This window comes from Aphelocoma coerulescens, chromosome 5 (assembly GCF_041296385.1).
Source record: "Aphelocoma coerulescens isolate FSJ_1873_10779 chromosome 5, UR_Acoe_1.0, whole genome shotgun sequence".
Classification (NCBI taxonomy): domain Eukaryota; kingdom Metazoa; phylum Chordata; class Aves; order Passeriformes; family Corvidae; genus Aphelocoma; species Aphelocoma coerulescens.
This window is the reverse complement of record NC_091019.1, coordinates 63,620,985-63,639,653: the sequence shown is the minus strand read 5'-3', so window position 1 is coordinate 63,639,653 and position 18,669 is coordinate 63,620,985. Positions and strand designations below refer to the sequence as shown.

The window sequence follows — 18,669 nt, the reverse complement described above, 5'->3', positions numbered from 1 at the left end:
CTATCTCCACAATTATTTTAAAATGTTCTGCTGTAATAGAATAATCAGAGGCAATTACAGAAAGTCAGGGAACGAGCAGGCATAAATATTCTGTTAGCTTCTCCTGACACTTCATGATGTGGAGCTTTATTAATGTGTCTGGGACACGTCCCCCAGCCCACTTCAGAAATGCCAAGGCTTCCCTAAGGAATGGCACTGAGGAGATTCCCAGCTTTCAGATGTCTCTTCAAAAAGATAAAGATGATGACTTTCAAAGAAGTCAAAGGGAATTAGAACACTTTTCCCCAAAATCAAATGGGGGCACACATAGCATTAAAAATAGGTGCTGGGGCAGAAGGTTTAAGGCATCCTTTCACCAGCCTTAAGGCAAAGGTCAGACTTGGTCCAGATTTGTACTAAAGGCTGCATTCCCAATGATTCCAGCTCTGAGCAGCTCCTTGCTCACACAGCTCCAAGCTGCTGGATATAATATCAGCCCCTCCATACCCTTATGTAGTGAAGATTATGGGCTCTGCTGTGCTTTAACTTCACTCATCCGGTGGAGATAAAGTTTGAGCGAAATGTCACCATGGCCAAAATCCCCAAAATTGAAGAGGAAAATTTCAGAACTTTCTCTGCTTGTCTCACAAGTCCACACCAAACAAGTGCAAGCTCAAATTCATGGGCTGGTTGCCCTTTTCCTCTGATCCACCTCATGACATTTTACTTCCCCTGCTGCTTCCACTTTTATGTTCTGATGGAGCAGATGCCTTCGCATCTCCACCCCTGGAAGATCTTTCAGAGGCACAAGAGATAAACTTCTGGTACTTTGTCTGGTACTTCCCATTATCAGCACATTTATAAAGAATATACAGAGTGTAAGTTGCTAGTTATATCTGAAACCACCAAACTCAAAAGATCACCAAATAATTTATGAAAATTCATAGTCATCTAGTGATATGCCCCCCATCAGCTGTTTATATTTCTGTATTAATAATAAGATTAATCAATCGGACTAATTTTACATTAAGTTATAGCTTTGCTCTGAAATGGAGGGAAGAAACATTTCTCTCTTGGACAATTCATTCCCCTGTTTTTGACACCCTTCTCTGCCACGTTACAACTGACAAGTTACATATGATCACAGTTAACATCCAACCTTTAACACTTTAACATCATCTCAGTATCAGCCACTTCTTTGCACCTATGCTTACGAAAGCAAAAGGGAATTTTGTATTTCATCTCCAGAGCAGAGCCACCCCATCCAGCAGCATTACATAAATGAGCTTCACACCAGTGGGAAGAGCCTAATAGATTTTGTAGGTCAGTGCTTCTGGCAGATGTTTCTCTGAAGACTCCTTGGAGTTCAAGGGAAGAAAACTTTCAACGAGATTTTCGAAGGCACAGTCCAGTAAAAGTTAATAAGAGTGGGGAAAACACAGGATAGGGAAAGACCTCAACTGATTTGAAAATGTTTTGAAAATTCAGGGCATGTGAGGACAAAATAAAAAATAGTCTACAGAGAACAACTCAAAAATAAAAATAGCAGCAGTGGCTAAGAACAGTTCTTCAAAGGGATGTGAGACTTTACAATACTTTGCGCAGCAGCGGCGACTAAAAAGGCTTCGTGTTGTCACCACATGGTGATATTAAAAACTTGCATTCATTTGGGGGGGGGAATAAATAAATAAATAAATAAATAATGAAAACACATACAGCAGAATAATAAAATGCAATCATGGGATGGGTGCTTTAAATCCTGTTTATAAACCCCTGGGGCATATTTCCTTGCTCAGTGAAGTCACCACAATGTCAAATTCTAATTGGCAACACAGGTCACAAATGTCACAACTGGCAACGCCATGGATGGCATGAGTGACAAAAAATAATTTCTAAGGACTTAGCCTTTAAAATAAACAGAACAGAACTGGTGTCATTTCTTTATTACCTGTTTTAAACCTTGTAGTTACACTGAACATTAAATTCCTCAATGGACAAACTTTTATGCCTTATATGAGCTCTCTTGAGTACAAAGTTTTCTTTCCCTGGACTCCAAAATGTCTGCAGAAGCCTCTCTCTAACCTGCAGGAGAAAGAGAGAGAAGCTTACTTTTCCTTCTCTGGACACCGTGACATACTTGTGAGCCTAATAACATCCTTGCAAAGTAGATAAAATATTAAATATTATCATTACATTACACCAATGAAGAAATAAGGGGCCAATAGTCAGGCACTAGATTTCTACAAGTACAAAATTAACCTTGGATTTATTATTTCAAATAAGAGGAGATGGTCATCATGAATATTTGATAACATTTTCTGTAGCCATAATAAAACAACTCCATTCTTTCCATTTTTTAAAACTGCAAAGTGTTCACAACCATCGCCTGCGATGCTCTACAGACCTTTACCAATAGCTGGGATTCTGCAAAGCAATCTTTTATTCATTGAATTTCAGACCAAAACCTGAAACTGTCCCGTGGAATCATTTTACATTTTTTCACTGCATCATCTCAAAGTCCCAAACAAAGGCAGGTGTACCCTGCAAGGCTCCTGGCATCCCACTACAGCCTGAGGAAACAGCCAAACAGTACAAAGCCAATTTCTCTCCTCCCAGGATAGTATCTTATCTCCATGCTGGAAGGAATTACGAAATAAAACATGTGTTAGCTCCACAGGATGTTTATTCACACTTAACAGGCCAACGTTTTGTTCTTTTTCTCCTCCCCTCTCTCCACATCCACGGGCAGGTGGGAAGGACCTGCCTCCAAGATTTCATGGGAGTTACCCTCACTCCTCAGCAGGAGAGCCACATGCAGAGAGCCAGCAGCAACAGAGAAAATAAATCCTACAACAGCAAAATGGACAAAGTCACATCCCTACAAACTCATGGAAGAAATAGCCATTAAAAGCTACTAAAACAGACAAACACCAAGAGCTTCCCAAAGCACAGACCAGTGGTGAATGGAAACACACCAGGAACCTCCATGATTCTCTTCCCTGCACATCTCCTGTCTGAAGCTGGATATTAACTAGATGTGTCTTTGAGAAGACCTCAAAACTTGTATGCAGTACATCTCATCTCCAGGAGTGAGGTAATCCTACAGCTTTCCCACTGTGGGAGAACCAAGAGCCCCATTTCTAGCTGTGTTTTTATAAGGTCCATCACGGCTTCACGCCTTTCATGCTCTAATTCCTGGTACTTTCACTTGGATTTGGCCAATAGATTCAAAAGTTACAGGGGGAGGGAGTAGGGGGAGAGAGATGGTGTTCACATAAGCCTTGTTTCCTTAAGAAACCAGGTTAAAAAAATCAACAGCTGACGAGTTACAAGACGTTCTGTAATCTGCTTTTAAAACACCCCGGAACGAGGCGCAAAGTCCTAACGGGGCACACGAGGATGTGTTTGACAAGGAGCAAGTGCTTACATTAAGGAAAATAATATCCTTAAAAGAACGATTCTGTGATAAAAGAGAGACCCAGCAGCAACTCCAAAGAGCAGGAAAAAATTGTTCCATGATAAAAGAGACCCAGTAACAACTCCAAAGAGAAAGAAAAATTATTCCGTGATAAAAGAGACCCAGTAACAACTCCAAAGAGCAGGAACCTGCTTGGTCACAGACCTACCAGAAGGCACAGGATGGTTCTTCCCTTTCTAAATCATCCCCTTCACTTTCTTGCAGACCTTAACAGACTGCTACAAAAATACCATGAATTATAGAGTATGAATGATGTCAAAGCTTGTTCTCAGAGGAAGGCTGGGAACAGCAATCATGTATTCTTCAGTTTGGGAATACACAGACACAACTTTTGTTCATAACCTATAAAGAAAAAAAAAGGCTTTGCACATCAAAGGCACCAAATTTATTTCCTTTCAGATCATCCCTTCAACCAGCCCAGTCTAACACCACAGTCAGGGAGAGAAGGGAGGTTGACAGGATGAAAAGGAAAGTCAGGACCAAGGAGAGTGGCTTAAGTCACCAGAATACACAGGGAAAGCATAAATGCAGCTGAAGACCCAATACCTACACAGTCAGTTCAAAGTGCACTGTGCAATTCCAGCTGGCTTTCAGAGACGCCTGAAAATGACAGCAGATGGCTGTAACCCTCAAATGAAGTCCTATGAATCTTGTCTTTGTGTGCAAGAAGGATATTTGGTAACTCAGGCTGCTCTAAACTACAGTTTCTGTCCATGGTACCAAGCAGGGAAACAGCAGAACTTAGGGATCATGAACAGAATGAGATTACTGGCTTTAGGCAGCCTCACACCATCCATCATCCACAGGGAAGATGTGAAGGGCAACAGTCATTAAAGCACCAGAGGATTCTCCGGCCCTAAAGTGATCATTTTCCAGGTAACACACTGCTTCACCATGGACAGGAAGAAAAAAGGCATTGAAAATGATCAGAACTTTGACATTGTTCTCCAAAGCCATGCTCATCAGAAAATCATGTTTAAAAGGTCTTAAGTTTGGTCTGCAACTAAACCAAAACCACCCTCAGCTGGGAAGATCCCACATCTGGGAGCAGCCTTGGAACTGAAGTAAATCTGAACCCAGCCGACTGAGTTACTGTTCCTACAGCAAATCTGAGATCCCAGCTAAAATAAGAGACCAAAGCCAACATCTGCTAATAATGTGCAAAAAAACAGTGACAGGTTTCTGCTATGCTCCATTCCCCTAAACAGGGCAAATCTGGGAGCTGCACCACCCTTTTGCTTCTTTGTCTTCTAAAAGAAATAAACTATAATGAATCTCTTATCTCCACAAAGTGCTATGAAACTTCACTAAACTGTATAAATATTTTATACCAATAATAAATAAGGTGCACATTTTCGAGGCAGTGCCTCTAAAAGTCAGGCACACAAACTCTGAGAGCACTGCAGCTTCACACACGCTCTCCAGTGGTATTCCCAGGTCTGCCCAAGAGTCTTTGGCTCTCAGAGGAGTCACTGCTGTACCTGTGCACAGTGTGAATACCTAAGTTTACAGAAGTTCTCTGGATTCTGGCCACTTGTAGACACCTTTTCTTCTGGCTGCCTTCTCAAAACTCACAGCTGGGGTCGCCTGTCTCCACCAGGATGCTCAAAACAGTCGCTCTGAATTTACTTCAAAGTAGGAGTGCACAAAAACACTGCACAGACCCCAGCTAGAAATAGAGTTGGCCTAATTTGATCTAATTAACCTCCTTTCCAGCACTGAAACAAACAGGATGCCTCAGAAAACCCAGCTGAGCAGCCTCCTCACCACTTTCCCCTGCCACAGAGCATTTATGGGTGAAGGACAACTCCTGACTCTTTGAACAACCAGTCAGGGCTGCATCCCAGCGCAGATGGACTTCGGAATGAGTGTTCCTGGACACACAGCTCCATGAGGAGGTCAGAGGACAGTTGTGCACTCCCCTGCACACTGAGGTCAGCCCAGTGCTCCCAGCTTTGGGGAGCACAAGCACAGACAAACCCGTGCCCACTGCCAAAGGGCCCCCCCAAGAAGAGGGACAGAAGGCAGGGCTTGTATGGATGAATCACCTCGACAGGACACATATGGCTTGGCACACCAACAGCTCAGCTCAGTCTTTCAGCTGAAAAATGCCTTTTGTTCCTTCCTGCAAGGCTTGTTTTCCAATGCATGTGAAATGTGGCACTTCTTTAGTTACATTTCAGACCTCGATTCTTATTCCTTAGCAGAAATGTTCTTGAAGTACTTCGTTTTCTAGTTCCTCACTCTATTTTTTCCCATCCCATCCCACCCTGCAAAGAAGAAAAAAACTGATAGGAAACTGGGAAACTTCATCAAATAAATGGTAAATGCTAAGTTCAATCCTTTTCCACCTGGTCTTTGTGTTAGCTGCCTCATTGAGTACTGAGCATTGAGTAAAAGCTTTCTCACATGTAGAACCAACCCTCCTGAGGTAGAAGTCCAACCCATGGTGCAGAAACACCACGGAGAGTTCACCTTCCTGCTATCCATGCTGTCAGCATTGAAGAATTTCCTCTGGTGAAACACTTTGAAGCATCCCACTTGCACACAAGCTGCTACAAATCCTAGCCCCTGTAACGTATCACACAACAGGTTATTTCTGGCACTGCAGAGAAAAACCCCAATCTGCACCCACACAATTCCAGGGCTGCACACTCCACATGCCAAGCTTTGTCTAAGAAACGATTTAAAAGTTCCAGGATTCAGATATGGAAAAGAAAAGGGTTGCAATGACTGCACTTGTCAACTGCCCTATAACAACTCTGCCGTCTCACTTCAAGATGCAGAATATAAATCACACCACGAGGACTAATGGGATCACTTTTCTCACCCTGACAGAGAACATGTGTTCCAGCCCTGTTTCATGCTTATCTTACACAGGCACAGATGATTCCTGTGCTGTCCTCAGACATTCAGGTGTATGATGCCCATCAACTGGAATTTGTTGTGTTCCCACAAATCCTATTCAAAATCAGTTCCCAGCAGGAAAATACTTTTTTAGTGAAGTCTCCAACTACCCTGTTAATAACAGAGGTGTGTCAGCCCTAGGAATCCCTCAGAAGACTAAGCCTCCACAGGAAGAGAGGGAGCTGTACTGGATATTGCTTCAGCAGGAAATTGCTCAAGCAGTTCAGTGCCATAAGCAGCCACTCCCCAGCCACAACACAAGCAGGAAGGAATAAAACTGGAAGAGTCACCAGGTTGGTCTCAAGCTACAATGTCTTTCTCACTCTGGATGGAGAGCTCACTATCAGGTCTAAAAGTGGATCTGGGAGACCTTTTTCAGTGGAGTTTTACTGACCCACGAGCTGTTGTGCTGGTGCTTGCCTCTCCCTCCCTCTCCCCCCAAAATGCAGTTGGAAACTTAAACAAGAATCAAAACAGGCATGGGAGCTCTTCTTGTATCAGTCAAAACAGACTGGACAGCTTTGAGACAAGGAACAGATTTCAGATTGCCAGAAACAGCAGGAAACATCATATTCCACCTTGGACCTGAAACCTCCTCCTTTGCCCCAGAACAGGAGCAAATCATCTTCTTCTTCCTTGCCTCCACAAAAAGGACAGCAGAGACACCTTTCTCACTCTCTCACTCTGCTACTCCTGATCCAGCCCAGCTGAATACAGGAAAGGGCAAGTCCATTTTAGCAAAAGTGTTTGCAAGGGAGGTCTAGGAAGAATCAATATGTTTTTAAAGTACTAACAGGAAGGTCTCTGTGCAGCAGACACACCAAAAGCCTGTCACTTGAGCACATCCTGCGTGCCTTGGAATAAATTCACTGCTGGCACACGAAGTGCCCGGGCTGCTCTCACTTACAGCTCTGTGAAAGCCATACCCTGGGCATTAGCTCAGCATAACCTTACAGCTTCCACCTCCCTGCAGTGAAATCTGCCACTCTGCACAGGGCCAGCCCAAACCATTGGCCACTAGGGAGTCTCACTTCACCTCACCACAAGAAAAAACGATTTTCAGTCTCACTCTAAGTAGAGCTGGTGCACTTGGTGAATAATTTAACCACTCAGTTAAGCACTTCGCTTTTTGTTCCCCCCACCCTATTTGCACATTTGCCTCAAAGAGACACTGACTTTTTTTTGCAGGCATTTTCATTATTCATTGCTGTGATCATCCAGCAGCAGGTTTATGTGAAAAAATCCCGGCCACCAATCCTTCCACAAACAGTAAGTTCACTTTCATGGGTGAATTCCCATGCAGGCATTTGAGCAAAAGCCCATCAATTTCCAAATGTGCAGAAGAAATAATTGCAAACCTTTAAAACCACTATTAAAAAACAGGAATGCAAGCACTGGAGGGATAAAAGTCTGCCAGAACCATCTGTCACTTTGGAATATCATTTTACCATATTCAACCAGGATAAATACACAGCTGCCTGCCTGAGTAAATGGGGAAGGCAATGTCAAGGAGAGAGTGCTGGAAGGACAGTGAAAATGAGGGGTATCCCTTCTGTGCACTCCAGAAGAGCATGGAGGAGCTCATGGTCCAGGTCATTTCCTCAAGGGCTGTGTGCAGCAGCCACATTTTTAGGCAAAACAAGAAAAGAAGGAAGTGCAGCTCCATGCAGCCATGATGAGCGAGGTTAGAGCCACCTCGGGTGAATGGGTGAGGGCGAGGTGGGACAGGAGGGGGCTGGGAGCTGTGCCATCATCCCATCCATCAGCCAGAGGGCCAGGCAGCCAGGAAGACTTTCTGTGACAATCACAGAATCGTTGAGGTGGGAAAAGACCTCTGAGGTCACTGAGTCCAACCTCTGACCAATCACCACCTTGTCAACCAGACCAGAGCACTGAGTGCCACGTCCTGTTGTTTCTTGAACACTCTGTGGGCAGCCCATCCCACTGCTTAACAAACCTTTCCATGAAGAAATTCCTCCTGAGGAATTTCTGAACCTGAACCTTCAACCTGAACCTCCTCTGGTGTAGCTTCAGGCCATTTCCTCTCATCCTATCCCTTGTTCCCTGGGAGCTGCACCCTCCTGTCAGGGAGTTGTGGAGAGTGAGAAGGTCCCCCCTGAGCCTCCTTTTCTCCAGGCTGAGCCCCCCCAGCTCCCTCAGCTGCTCCTCATTAGACCTGCTCTCCAGGGCCTCCCCAGCTCCATTCCCTTCCCTGGACACAATGTCCTTCTTGTTGTGAGAGGTCCAGAACTGGACACAGCAATTGAGGTGTGGCCTCACCGGCGCCAAGCACAGGGGACAATCACTGCTCCAGTCCTGCTGGCCACACCACTGCTGACACAGTCCAGGTGCCACTGACTTCTTGCCCACCTGGGCACACTGGCTCATGTCCAGCCACTGTCACCAGCACCCCCAGTTCCTTTTCCAGCTTTCCAGCCACTCTGTCCCAGCCTGTAGCACTGCATGGGGTTATTGTGGTCGAAGTGCAGGACCTGGCAATTGTTCTTGTTGAAACGCATACAATTGTCCTCAACCCATCGATCCAGCCTGTCCAGATCCCTCTGCAGAGCCCTCCTGTCCCCCAGCAGATCAACACTCCATGCACAACTTGGTGTCATCCACGAACTTATTGAAGGGACACTCAATCCCCTCAACCAGATCATCAGTAAAGTTACTAAACAGGACTGGGCCCAAGACTGAGCCCTGGGAACACCATTGGGGAGCCGAGAATGAGCACAGAAGGGCAGAGGAACTCAAAAGCAGGAAGAGAGCACATGTAGAAAGCTACCAAGTTATCAAGAGCACCTCTGCCAGCCTTAGCACGAGGCCAGCTGCAGCTCCAGACCTGCTGTGCAGTCACCAGTGGAGGCAGAGATCACTCCATCAAACTTATGGCTTGTTCTGAACAACCTCTGACAAATTAGCATCACTCCCCCCATCTTACTGTCTCAATTTTCCCTGCCAAATAGGAGTAATTTTTCTCAAAATCTTGGCAGACGTCTTTATGAAGCATCTTTAAAGCTTGGGAAATAATTCTTATTTAAATACATAAGACCACGCGAGATTTTTGGCCATTAATTTCAGCCTTCTGCTAATTTCCAGTCTTAATTTATTCATGGCCTGTTTCTACCCATTTGCCTGTGTGCCAACATGCCATTTCAGTTTAAATAACTCTTCTTTCCTATGTTCCCTTGTTCATCCTCCCAAGATGTGTTTGGAGCAGCAGCCCTGGTCCCATCCCTAGGCAGGCCCAGCTCTATCAGCCTCCTCCTGCAAGGATATGCTCTTCACTGCCCTGCTCACCATGGTGTCCTTCCCAATTTGGATTCATCCCTCCTGCCCACAGATGTCCAGAACTGTACCCATGTCCAGTACCACAGTTTCACAGCTGAGCTCCCCAGGGATTTGACCCCAAGGAGATGAATCAGCCCCTGAGGGAAGGCCAAGGACTGAAGCAATTTCCTCTCTTCCCAGCTGATGAGACCCCTCAACTTCTACAACAAGTGGTGTCCCCAGGTGAGGGGAAGGTCACATATGCCAGCTACCAGTGCAAGGCTGCCAAGCTGTCCCTTCCAGCACAAACAGAAATCCACACAAAGCCTGGCCCTATTCCATTGAAGAAAACAAACTTGGTCTTGCCAATATTAGTCAGCAAAGGAGTATTTATAAAATCTGTTTTGCTGAAAGAAATTACTTCATAAGTTACTGCTACCAGTGCTGATACACAGCCATACTTTTTTTTTTTTTCACCCAAACAGAGAGACAAGTCTGTGAGAAAAAGCAACTGCAACAGGACTGCATCCTGTGCCATGACATCCACTTGTACCCCAGAGCTGGGCTGGGGGGAAGTTGTTAAACTGGCAGTTTGCAATCCAGCCCCCACTGCAGCACACCCTCCTAGGGAATAGCTCTCCTATGGAAAATTCCCATCCAGTGGGGAAAGGAAAGGCTTTGAAATAAAGCTCATTGCAGGCTAACCCTGCATCTGGAGTCCCCGCAGCCCAAATGCTACCAGGTGGCCCAGGGACAGCTGCCACAACTGGTAAAGCCAACACAGCCCTGAGACTTCAACTCACACAGAGATTCAGACACCGCTTCCTCCCTCCCAGACCCCTGAAACACAGCTCAATGAAACCAGCCTCATCCACCACAAATTTCAAAGCATCTTTCCTCGAGTGCCCTTTTCTCAGCCTCCCATTGTGCCTGCTCTGCATGGAGAAACCGCGGGCTCTGGGAACTGCTGGAGAAGCAGCTGGGTGCCTCCAGTAAACAGACGGAGACTTTGTTCCTCTTGCTGGAAGTGACAAGCCACCAGGAGGGCAGGGTGTTCAGTAAGCACAGAGATGATCTGGGTTTGCCATGTGATTTGTACTGCAGCAGAGCTGCTGGCACAGCTGCTGTGATAACCAGGAGAAAATCCTCTCCAGTGTTTCAGGGGTAGCTTTTCCCTCCACAGCCTTTTCGTCCGCACAGAGAACAAGAGCCGAATTGTAAAGCCACTGATGCTGCCTCAGCATGCTTTAATCCCAGGCTTATTAAGGCAAAGCAATTAAGCATGGACTTGACTTTCAATGCCTTGTCAAAGCCCAGTGGCTTAGAGCAAGTTCAGACTTAAGCAGGTGCTTAAGTTCAGATAGCTGACTTGAGGCTGAACGTGGCCAAATTAAACCACAGACCTTTGCTAGAGCTGTTCTGCCAGGCAGTAAGAAAACACATGGCTTGCTCCTGACAGCCACTGTGCTCATGGCAAGGACAGGTTCAGCATTTCCCCAAGCACTGCTAAGGTCACACGATGCCGTAAGGGCTCCCCAGCTCCCTGGCAGACACCACCAGAGGAGTGGTCACCCAGTGTCCCACTGTCACAGTCCTGCCGCTGCACAGACCCGTGACAGCACCTTCTGCTTCCAGGAGCTTACACAACTCCATGGTTTCAGGTCAGGCCTGAAGCAGAGGAAAAGGGGAGATTGAATCAGCATGGGATACTGTCCAAAAGAACTCGTTTAAAAGTCTAGCATGTGCCTCATGGAGATGGGTGTTCATAACCTGCAGGGGTGGGAATCAAACACTCCAGCCACAAGTGCTCGTTAAGAGAAGCTCTCCAAGGAGGATGAAAAGGAGAAGGTGACGGCCCATGTGAGGAACCACTGCATTTTCAGTAAAGTTGTGCTGTGCTTGTCCAAGCCTGAGAAAACAGCATTAGAGAAATGCAGATCTGTGATGCCAACAGCATCCTGCAAGACTAAGGCTTAGTGGATAGTGGGAAGGGCTCCATCAGAAAGACAATGCACAGGCAGAACTTGACTTGGTGAAGCTGATGGAGATCAGAGATGAGGAACTTTGACTGGAGCAGTTTTAATTCAGTGGAAGGCACAGAAGAGGTGTTAGGAGAGACTTGAAGGAGAGGAACTTTGTAGTGTGAAATTAAAAAAGGTTTCAGTACTGAGATGAAAGGCAGATGGGGTGGCAGTTGGAAAGAGTGAGGAGGAAAAAAGGAAGAAAAAAAAACAAAAATCAAAACCCACAAAGAACAAACCCCATACATACTCTTGACCCTGGAGATACTAAACATGATTGTATTGCCAGCAGAAAAATCAGAAAAGAATGAGAAGGTACAGCAAAGGTCAGGAGAGGGAACAGAGTCTCCCACTGTTCATGTAGATGAAAAAGTTGCATCAGACCAAATGAAAATGCACACATGGAAACATGAAGCCAAGGGGAGCTTCATCTTCAGCCCCAGGTCAGAGGATGAAGCATCTGATCTACAACAGCACCATGCCCTGGAAATTATGAATTCTGAAGAAATTGGCTGGAAGAGAGACACAGCCCCCCTGCCTTCCCACAAAAGCCAGACATGTCATATATACTCTGTACATTTAAAATGCAAGAAGTGAGGGATCAAGCCATGCATCCAAAGGTACAAGGTGACTGGGATCAGGAAGACTCCATTCCATCTCAGCACCAAGTGAGGGGGGGGGGGGGGGAAGAATCCTATCTTGTTCTTTTTAGGCAGCATACAGGATTTTTGCAATAGACATGGATGTAAATAGCAGACCAAAATACATTTGCTGCTTATTCAGATGATTTACAGAGAAATAAAATAGGTATTTTCCTTCTATAGCAACTTTTTTAAGGACAAATAAAATGATAAAAGTGCCTGACTTAAAATTAATAAAAGAATCATCACATGCACACCCCAAGTCTGAAGTAGGTTAATGCACTCAAATATAGACAATGAGGCACAAGTCACTAGGAGATATTGCAGTTCTTTGTGATAACAGCTCTTGAACACCACAGTGCTTTAACATTAGATTTCATGGCTGTTTGTGAGCAGTGCTCAGCCTTCACACACAGACACCATGGCACGATCTCCAGTTAGACCATGGAACACAAACCAATCCACTGAAGGAGGGATGCAAACCACCAACACATTCCACAAAGCCTTCAGCTTTCCTTGTCATCTTCCAGGTACCCCCAAGAGTGAGCAGAACAGCAGCCACCCACTGCTGCCTTCAACTTCCCTCAATGAATCTTTCTGTCACTAGCTGGGCACTGCAGGCTGGGGACAAAGAGGAGCCTGAAGGAAGGTGGTGACCCTCAGCAGGCTGTCACCACCCAAATCATGTCCCCATCTGGTGCCTGGCCAGCTCTGTGCTCAGAAGCAGAGAGCACAGAGCCATCCTGGGGACAACAGCTCATCCTCAGGCACCCTGCAGAGCCAGGCAGGAGCAAGGTGACAGTGCAAGCAGATGACTGCATGTGCCACAGGCTTGGGCATATGACAGTAAAAGGGCTCTTCTGGCACTGGGGAGGGTATGGGCACAACCAACCTGGAATTCTGAGCACACTGTGTGCCACCAGCATTGTCCACCTGCACTAAACCTGAGTTTGGATAGTGGTGACAAAAATCGTACCCTCACTGAAATAAACGGAGATATCAAATCCATTAACAATTAGGGGCATGAACTCCTCACCTTGCATGTTTACAGTGCTGCGTCTGTGTGAACAATTAGCCTTGACAGGAACTGTCAGTCAACAGAACTTTGAAGCAGCACCACTCGAAGGCAACACTTTGGCTAAGAACTCCAAGCCAGGACCTCCAAGAGTGACTCTCACTGAGTGCCAAGAGGATGCTCATGATGCCTGAAGGATGTCTGGCTTTACCTCAGGTAAGGCCAGAACATCTTTGCAGAAGCATTAAAGTACTTTATAAACTCAAACCACACAGCCATGAGGATAACGCAGTCATCTGCCAACTGCAAGCACTCCAAAAATTATGATGATGGCTCTAAACCTTATGGGACTGCTTTAAAAAGTGTTCACAGCTTTGAAGGGGTTCACATCTTTCATTTACCCAAAGGAAGGCATTTAAGTAGTGAATTACCTCTGGGTTACACACTTGCAGTTTTCCTCTTTAAACATGATAACCACAAATTTGGCTTATTTTCTTCAAACAGCAAAACCCGAGATACTGATCACTTTTGTTTTGCCTCAGCACCCAGCCAGAAAGGCACAAAAGGCCAGGAGACTTGCACCAAAATCCCAAGAGTCAGCACTTTTGAAAGCCTTGGTCTTTCCTGGCATGCTTTTTCTAATGTTAAGCAGATGCAGTTTGTAGCATCTGCAGAACCTGCTCATGGACTAACAGAGCTTTTCTCTGTCCAGGCAGTGCTCTCCTGGCATTCCCACTGCACCACACAGAGCACTTGGATTGACAACACTGGATTCAGATCTATAACTTGATACAGCGTGGGAGGGTTGCTGCAGACTGAAAAATTGCATTCTGCCATGGAAGCAAACTTGCAACAAACTATTAAGCCAGAATCTTCACCCTTCTCTGGTACATCACATTGCAGGGATACTCTGGAGTCACTGCAGAATTTGGGACACAGGTCTCACCTGGCTCAGACTTAACTAATCCCTGGACTGACATACAGCCATACCTTCAGACTGTTCAGAGCTTCTTCCCAACTCCTCTGGCTACAGAAAAACCAACTGGCCTCACCAAGTAAATGCTCATAACACCTGTCATGCTGTTAGTGTGCCACAAATAACAGCTGGATAAAACCACTGGGCTTGACTTGGATTTTTCAGCTACTATTACACAGAGGAATTTTTATTTATTAAGTGGCTTCAATGCATGGCTTTCCTCCATCATAAAAAGCCTACAGATGTGTTTTTCTGATATTAACAGTTTATTAATTGTGTTTTGGTTTATTATTGCATTGGAGCCGGAGAGTACTGCACTGGCTGTTCTGGAAAGCAGAATATTCCAAGGAGAATACGCAGAAGAAAGTCTGCTCCTTAGTGCTCACCTCACCCAAGAGGGCTTCTTGGCCTTTCCTTTGTTTTGCCCCTCATTTGGCCTCGATTCCTCTTCTGTTCATTAAGCTATGGCATGTCATAGCTTTGCCAACTGCAAAGCAACTACTAATACAAGAAAACCTGATTGCACACATTTCCTTGGTGGTAAAAATGAATCATTTCTTTCATCAGCCAAACTTTCCCCGTCAAACAGAGTGCTGGGACCGCCAGAATTCCAGAGAAACCCACTAAGGCTCTCCCAGCTGCTAGAAACCTGCTGCTCCTAATTAAAAACTTCAAAAGCAAAAAAAATTACGGAATTTCTGCAAGGACAACCTGCTTTAATTTCTGCTTCTTTGTTAAAGGGAAATAAATAAATAGAAACACACATAAAAAAAAAAAATATCCCAAACCAACACCAACCCCGTAAACCGCAAGTGTCTGGTATTGAAGCGGCACGAAGGATCCCCCCCATCGTCGGTAACTCCCCACTTTTCTGGAAAAATCTCATTAGTTTCGAGAGAAAGATGAATAATTCAGGAGCTGACGAGCCCGCTCGGGAGGACCCACCGGGACTGAAACTTTCCCGGTGCGGCGGGCGCGGGGCAGGCGGCGAGCGAACCCCCCCACCCCGGCGGGGATGGGAGTGGGAGGGGTGGAAATGAAAAATAAACCCCAAAACGCCCGCCCTGAGAGGCTCCGAGCCGCGAAGTTCCGCGGCCAAGCGCCGCCACCCCCGTCTCCAGCCGCAGAGCCGCCGCGTCCCCTCGGGGGACAGCGGGCACCCCGCGCCCCGTGCCCCACACTCACCCCGAGGCATGGGGCAGCTCTTGGGGGGTGGGGCACGGGCACCCTCAGGGCTCTGCCGACACACACACACCCCCTGAAGGGCCGGGAGAGGCAGGAGGGAGCCTTACTTTTCTGGCTGGAGTATCCCGGGTAATATCCATAGTAGCCGGTGATGCGCAGGATCCTGTCCTCGATGGTGGCCACGCCGTTGGGTGCTGCCTTCCCATCCATAGAGGGAAGGAGCCGCGCGGGGCGGCCGGGCGGGACGGCGAGCGCAGCCGAGAGGGCAGGAGCAGCAGCAAGAGCAGGAGGAGGGGGAGGAAGGAGAGGAGGAGAGGAGAAGGAGGAGGAGGAGGAGGGGGAGGAGGAGCGCGGCCGCCGCAGCTCGCGGTGCCGGCGGGGCGCTCGCTCTGCCTCCGCCGCCTGGTGCAGGACGGGCTCCGCAGCGCGGCCCCCGCCCTGTGGGCATGGAAGGAAGGCAGCGGGCGGCTCCGCCGGGCCTCAGGTGAGGCGGGATGTGGGGCTGAGGGTCGGATCCTGCCCCCGGCACGCTCAGGGGTCTCCTCCCTCGGTTCAGTCGCGGTGTGTGTGTGTAAAGGAGCGTCGCTGTCACCCTGTCCGCCCCGAAACCCTCCGTGGGCTGCGGAGCTGAGCGGGGTTACCCCGGCATGGGCCGCGCTTCGCCAGGCGCTGGGAGCTGCGGTTTGGGGTGGGACAGGAGGGTGTCCTGAACTGGTCCAGCAGGTTCAGGCCCTCCGATCTGACCCTCCCAGGGGCTGCACACAGGTGTCAGAGGAAGGAAAGGGTCCTTTAATTCGAACTCTTGAGGGGACAAGGTTTCATCACTCCATGCTGTCCATGTCATAGAATGGTTTAGGTTGGGAAGGACCTCAAAGCTCATCCAGTTCCACTCCCTGCCATGGGCAGGGACACCTTCCACTATCCCACGTTGCTCCAAGACCTATCGTACTTGGCCTGGAACACTTCCAGAGATGGGGCAGGCACAGCCTCTCCGGACAGCCTGTGCCAGGGCCTCCCCACCTTCACAGAGAATTTCCTCCCAATACCCCATCTAGCCCTGCCCTCTGCCAGTTCCCCCATGTCCTGTCTAAGCCATTCCCCCTTGTCCTTTCTCTCCATCCCTTGTCCAAAGTCCCTGCCAAGCTCTCTCAGAGTCCCTTTAGGCCGTGGAAGGAGCTCTAAGCTCTTTCCAGAGGCTGCTCTTCTCCAGGCTGGGCGGCCCCTGCTCTCCCAGCCTGTCCCCATGTCAGAGGAGCTCCAGCCCTCTGATCTGATGCCTTCATCACATCCCTGCAGAGGAGCCCCTGTCTCTCTCTGTGTCACTTGGAAACACTGCCTCAGTGGTGGCAGCTCTGCTGTCCCACACTTTCTGGGAGTTCAGAGGAGGAAAAGCGATCTCTGCCCTCAGCTACGCAGACAGGTTGTACACCTGCTTTAACATCTCTCCATACAATGTCCACAAAATCCTTGTCTGCATTTGAAAAAAAAAAAAAGAGGTGACAAATTCACCATTTGGCTTTGTTAGTCATTCCAGAAGCTGATTCTGTGTCTGGCAACAAGCAGACTTTTCGTGCTGCTGGTCCTTGCCGTGCTTCTCTGTTGTAGACTGAAAGGACCATTAGCAACCAGCGTTTTTTCCTTTAAAATGTATTTCTGTCCAGTAATCAACTCACTTTTTTTTTTTTTTTTTTTTGGTGGCTCTGTCATACTTACCTTCACTTACTCCTTTTCTATCCATCCACCTTCATTAACTAGTACATGGAGAACCCAATCAAGACATTCCATATCCTTTGCTTCCTCCTCTGCTCACATGCATTTTTCTGCGTTCTGTACTTGGCTGAATAAGCTGATGGCACAAAACTGCCTTTATATGAGCACAAACAAATAATAGATGTATTAAAAATAGCCGTTGCTGTGGCTTTGCTCAGGGAGTCATTAGCTGGTTAGTGTTTGTACAGTGCTTTGAAGATCAAGGTTCTCTGGTGTGTGGATGCAGATATGAAAATGCACTTGCAATATTAAATACCTTTTTGATGTTGATTGCTTATCTCTTGCCCTGCTGCTGGCTAATACTAAGGGCAGTTACAAATCAGTGATAAATCAACCACCAACCACCAAAATAACTCACAAATTCAAGGCACAGCTTATTTCAGTTTCCCCCATCCCCTTTTAAGCTAGCTATGAAACAAGACCGGTGACTTTTCATGTTTTTCAATGTATAGATTTTTTTTTTTTTGTATTTGTCCAACAGGAGCACAGACCCCTGCATGGCGAATTTACACCAATTGACATCAGACATTTGCTTTTACTTCTAATCTGTGGAGTGCCATAAGCAGCCCTCACCCCTCCAGGATTTCCCAGACCGTGGGACAGAGCAGCTGAGAGCCAGACCAGGTATTAGTTGGCTTTGAGAGGTGCTGGGTCAGTAGGAGCTGGTGAGGCTCTAAGCTCTTCTGCAGGATTAAAATTCCCTGTCCTACTTAGGGAAACACAGTTGATGCAAAAATCACTTGTGTCGTGTGGAATCTCTGAACAAACCACAAGTCCCCCCCTTCCCAATTTCACCTCCAGTGGGAGTTGGTGTTATGAGAACATTACCAGCATTGATCTCAGCTTCAAAGTCAAATTTTGGGACTTAAAAGTGTTACTTTGAAGAGAAAGAAAGAAATGGCTGGTTCATTTGAAGGTTAAACTGATGTACCCAGAAACAACTCTAAGCTTCAAGCTTTCCAAATACCTTAGTTCAGGCTTAATTTTTCATCTCCTCTCTTCCTCTTATCCCTGGGCTTTCAAGGACATGCTGTGCATGTTTAAACATCACTAGATGATAATACAAGCAAAGCCATTCTTGAAATTGCTCCTGCCTGTGGTTCCCTTCCAACATCACTCTGTGCAATGGATGCACAGTGATACCTTCTGTCTCATTGAAAGCTTATAATGAATTGCAGCTCTGTATTGTTTCTGAATTCTTACTATGCTGATTATTTTTCTTTTCAGAAGGATCAAGCAAATTGCTTTCTCTGCAATTGGGCTTTTTGCAAGTTACAGTTCAAGGTGTGCAGAGGAAACCTTGCTGAGCAAGATGTATTAACTACATTTATTATCAAGAAAAAGACACATGGTGAGGGGCACATGGAGACTTTTTTCCTTTCTTCAAGTTAACAGGTCCATCAAAGTCATTATTTGCACAAATA

At 46.7% G+C, this 18,669-nt stretch overlaps 1 protein-coding gene across 3 annotated transcripts in view; it reads right to left on the bottom strand.

Annotated features, from left to right (window-relative positions):
* SLC35F4 (solute carrier family 35 member F4) overlaps positions 1-15,768 on the bottom strand; it is a 114,313-nt gene extending 98,545 nt beyond the window's left edge. For 2 of the 3 annotated variants that reach the window (XM_069018553.1, XM_069018558.1), the window contains exon 1: positions 15,583-15,768. In XM_069018553.1, coding sequence (XP_068874654.1) covers positions 15,583-15,685 — 103 coding nt within the window. In that variant the 5' untranslated portion in view covers positions 15,686-15,768. Of the gene's footprint in view, positions 1-1,927; positions 2,062-15,582 lie in introns of all 3 variants that reach the window. The other variant, XM_069018554.1, reaches the window with a different exon arrangement.
* Between the last annotated feature and the right edge of the window lie 2,901 nt (positions 15,769-18,669).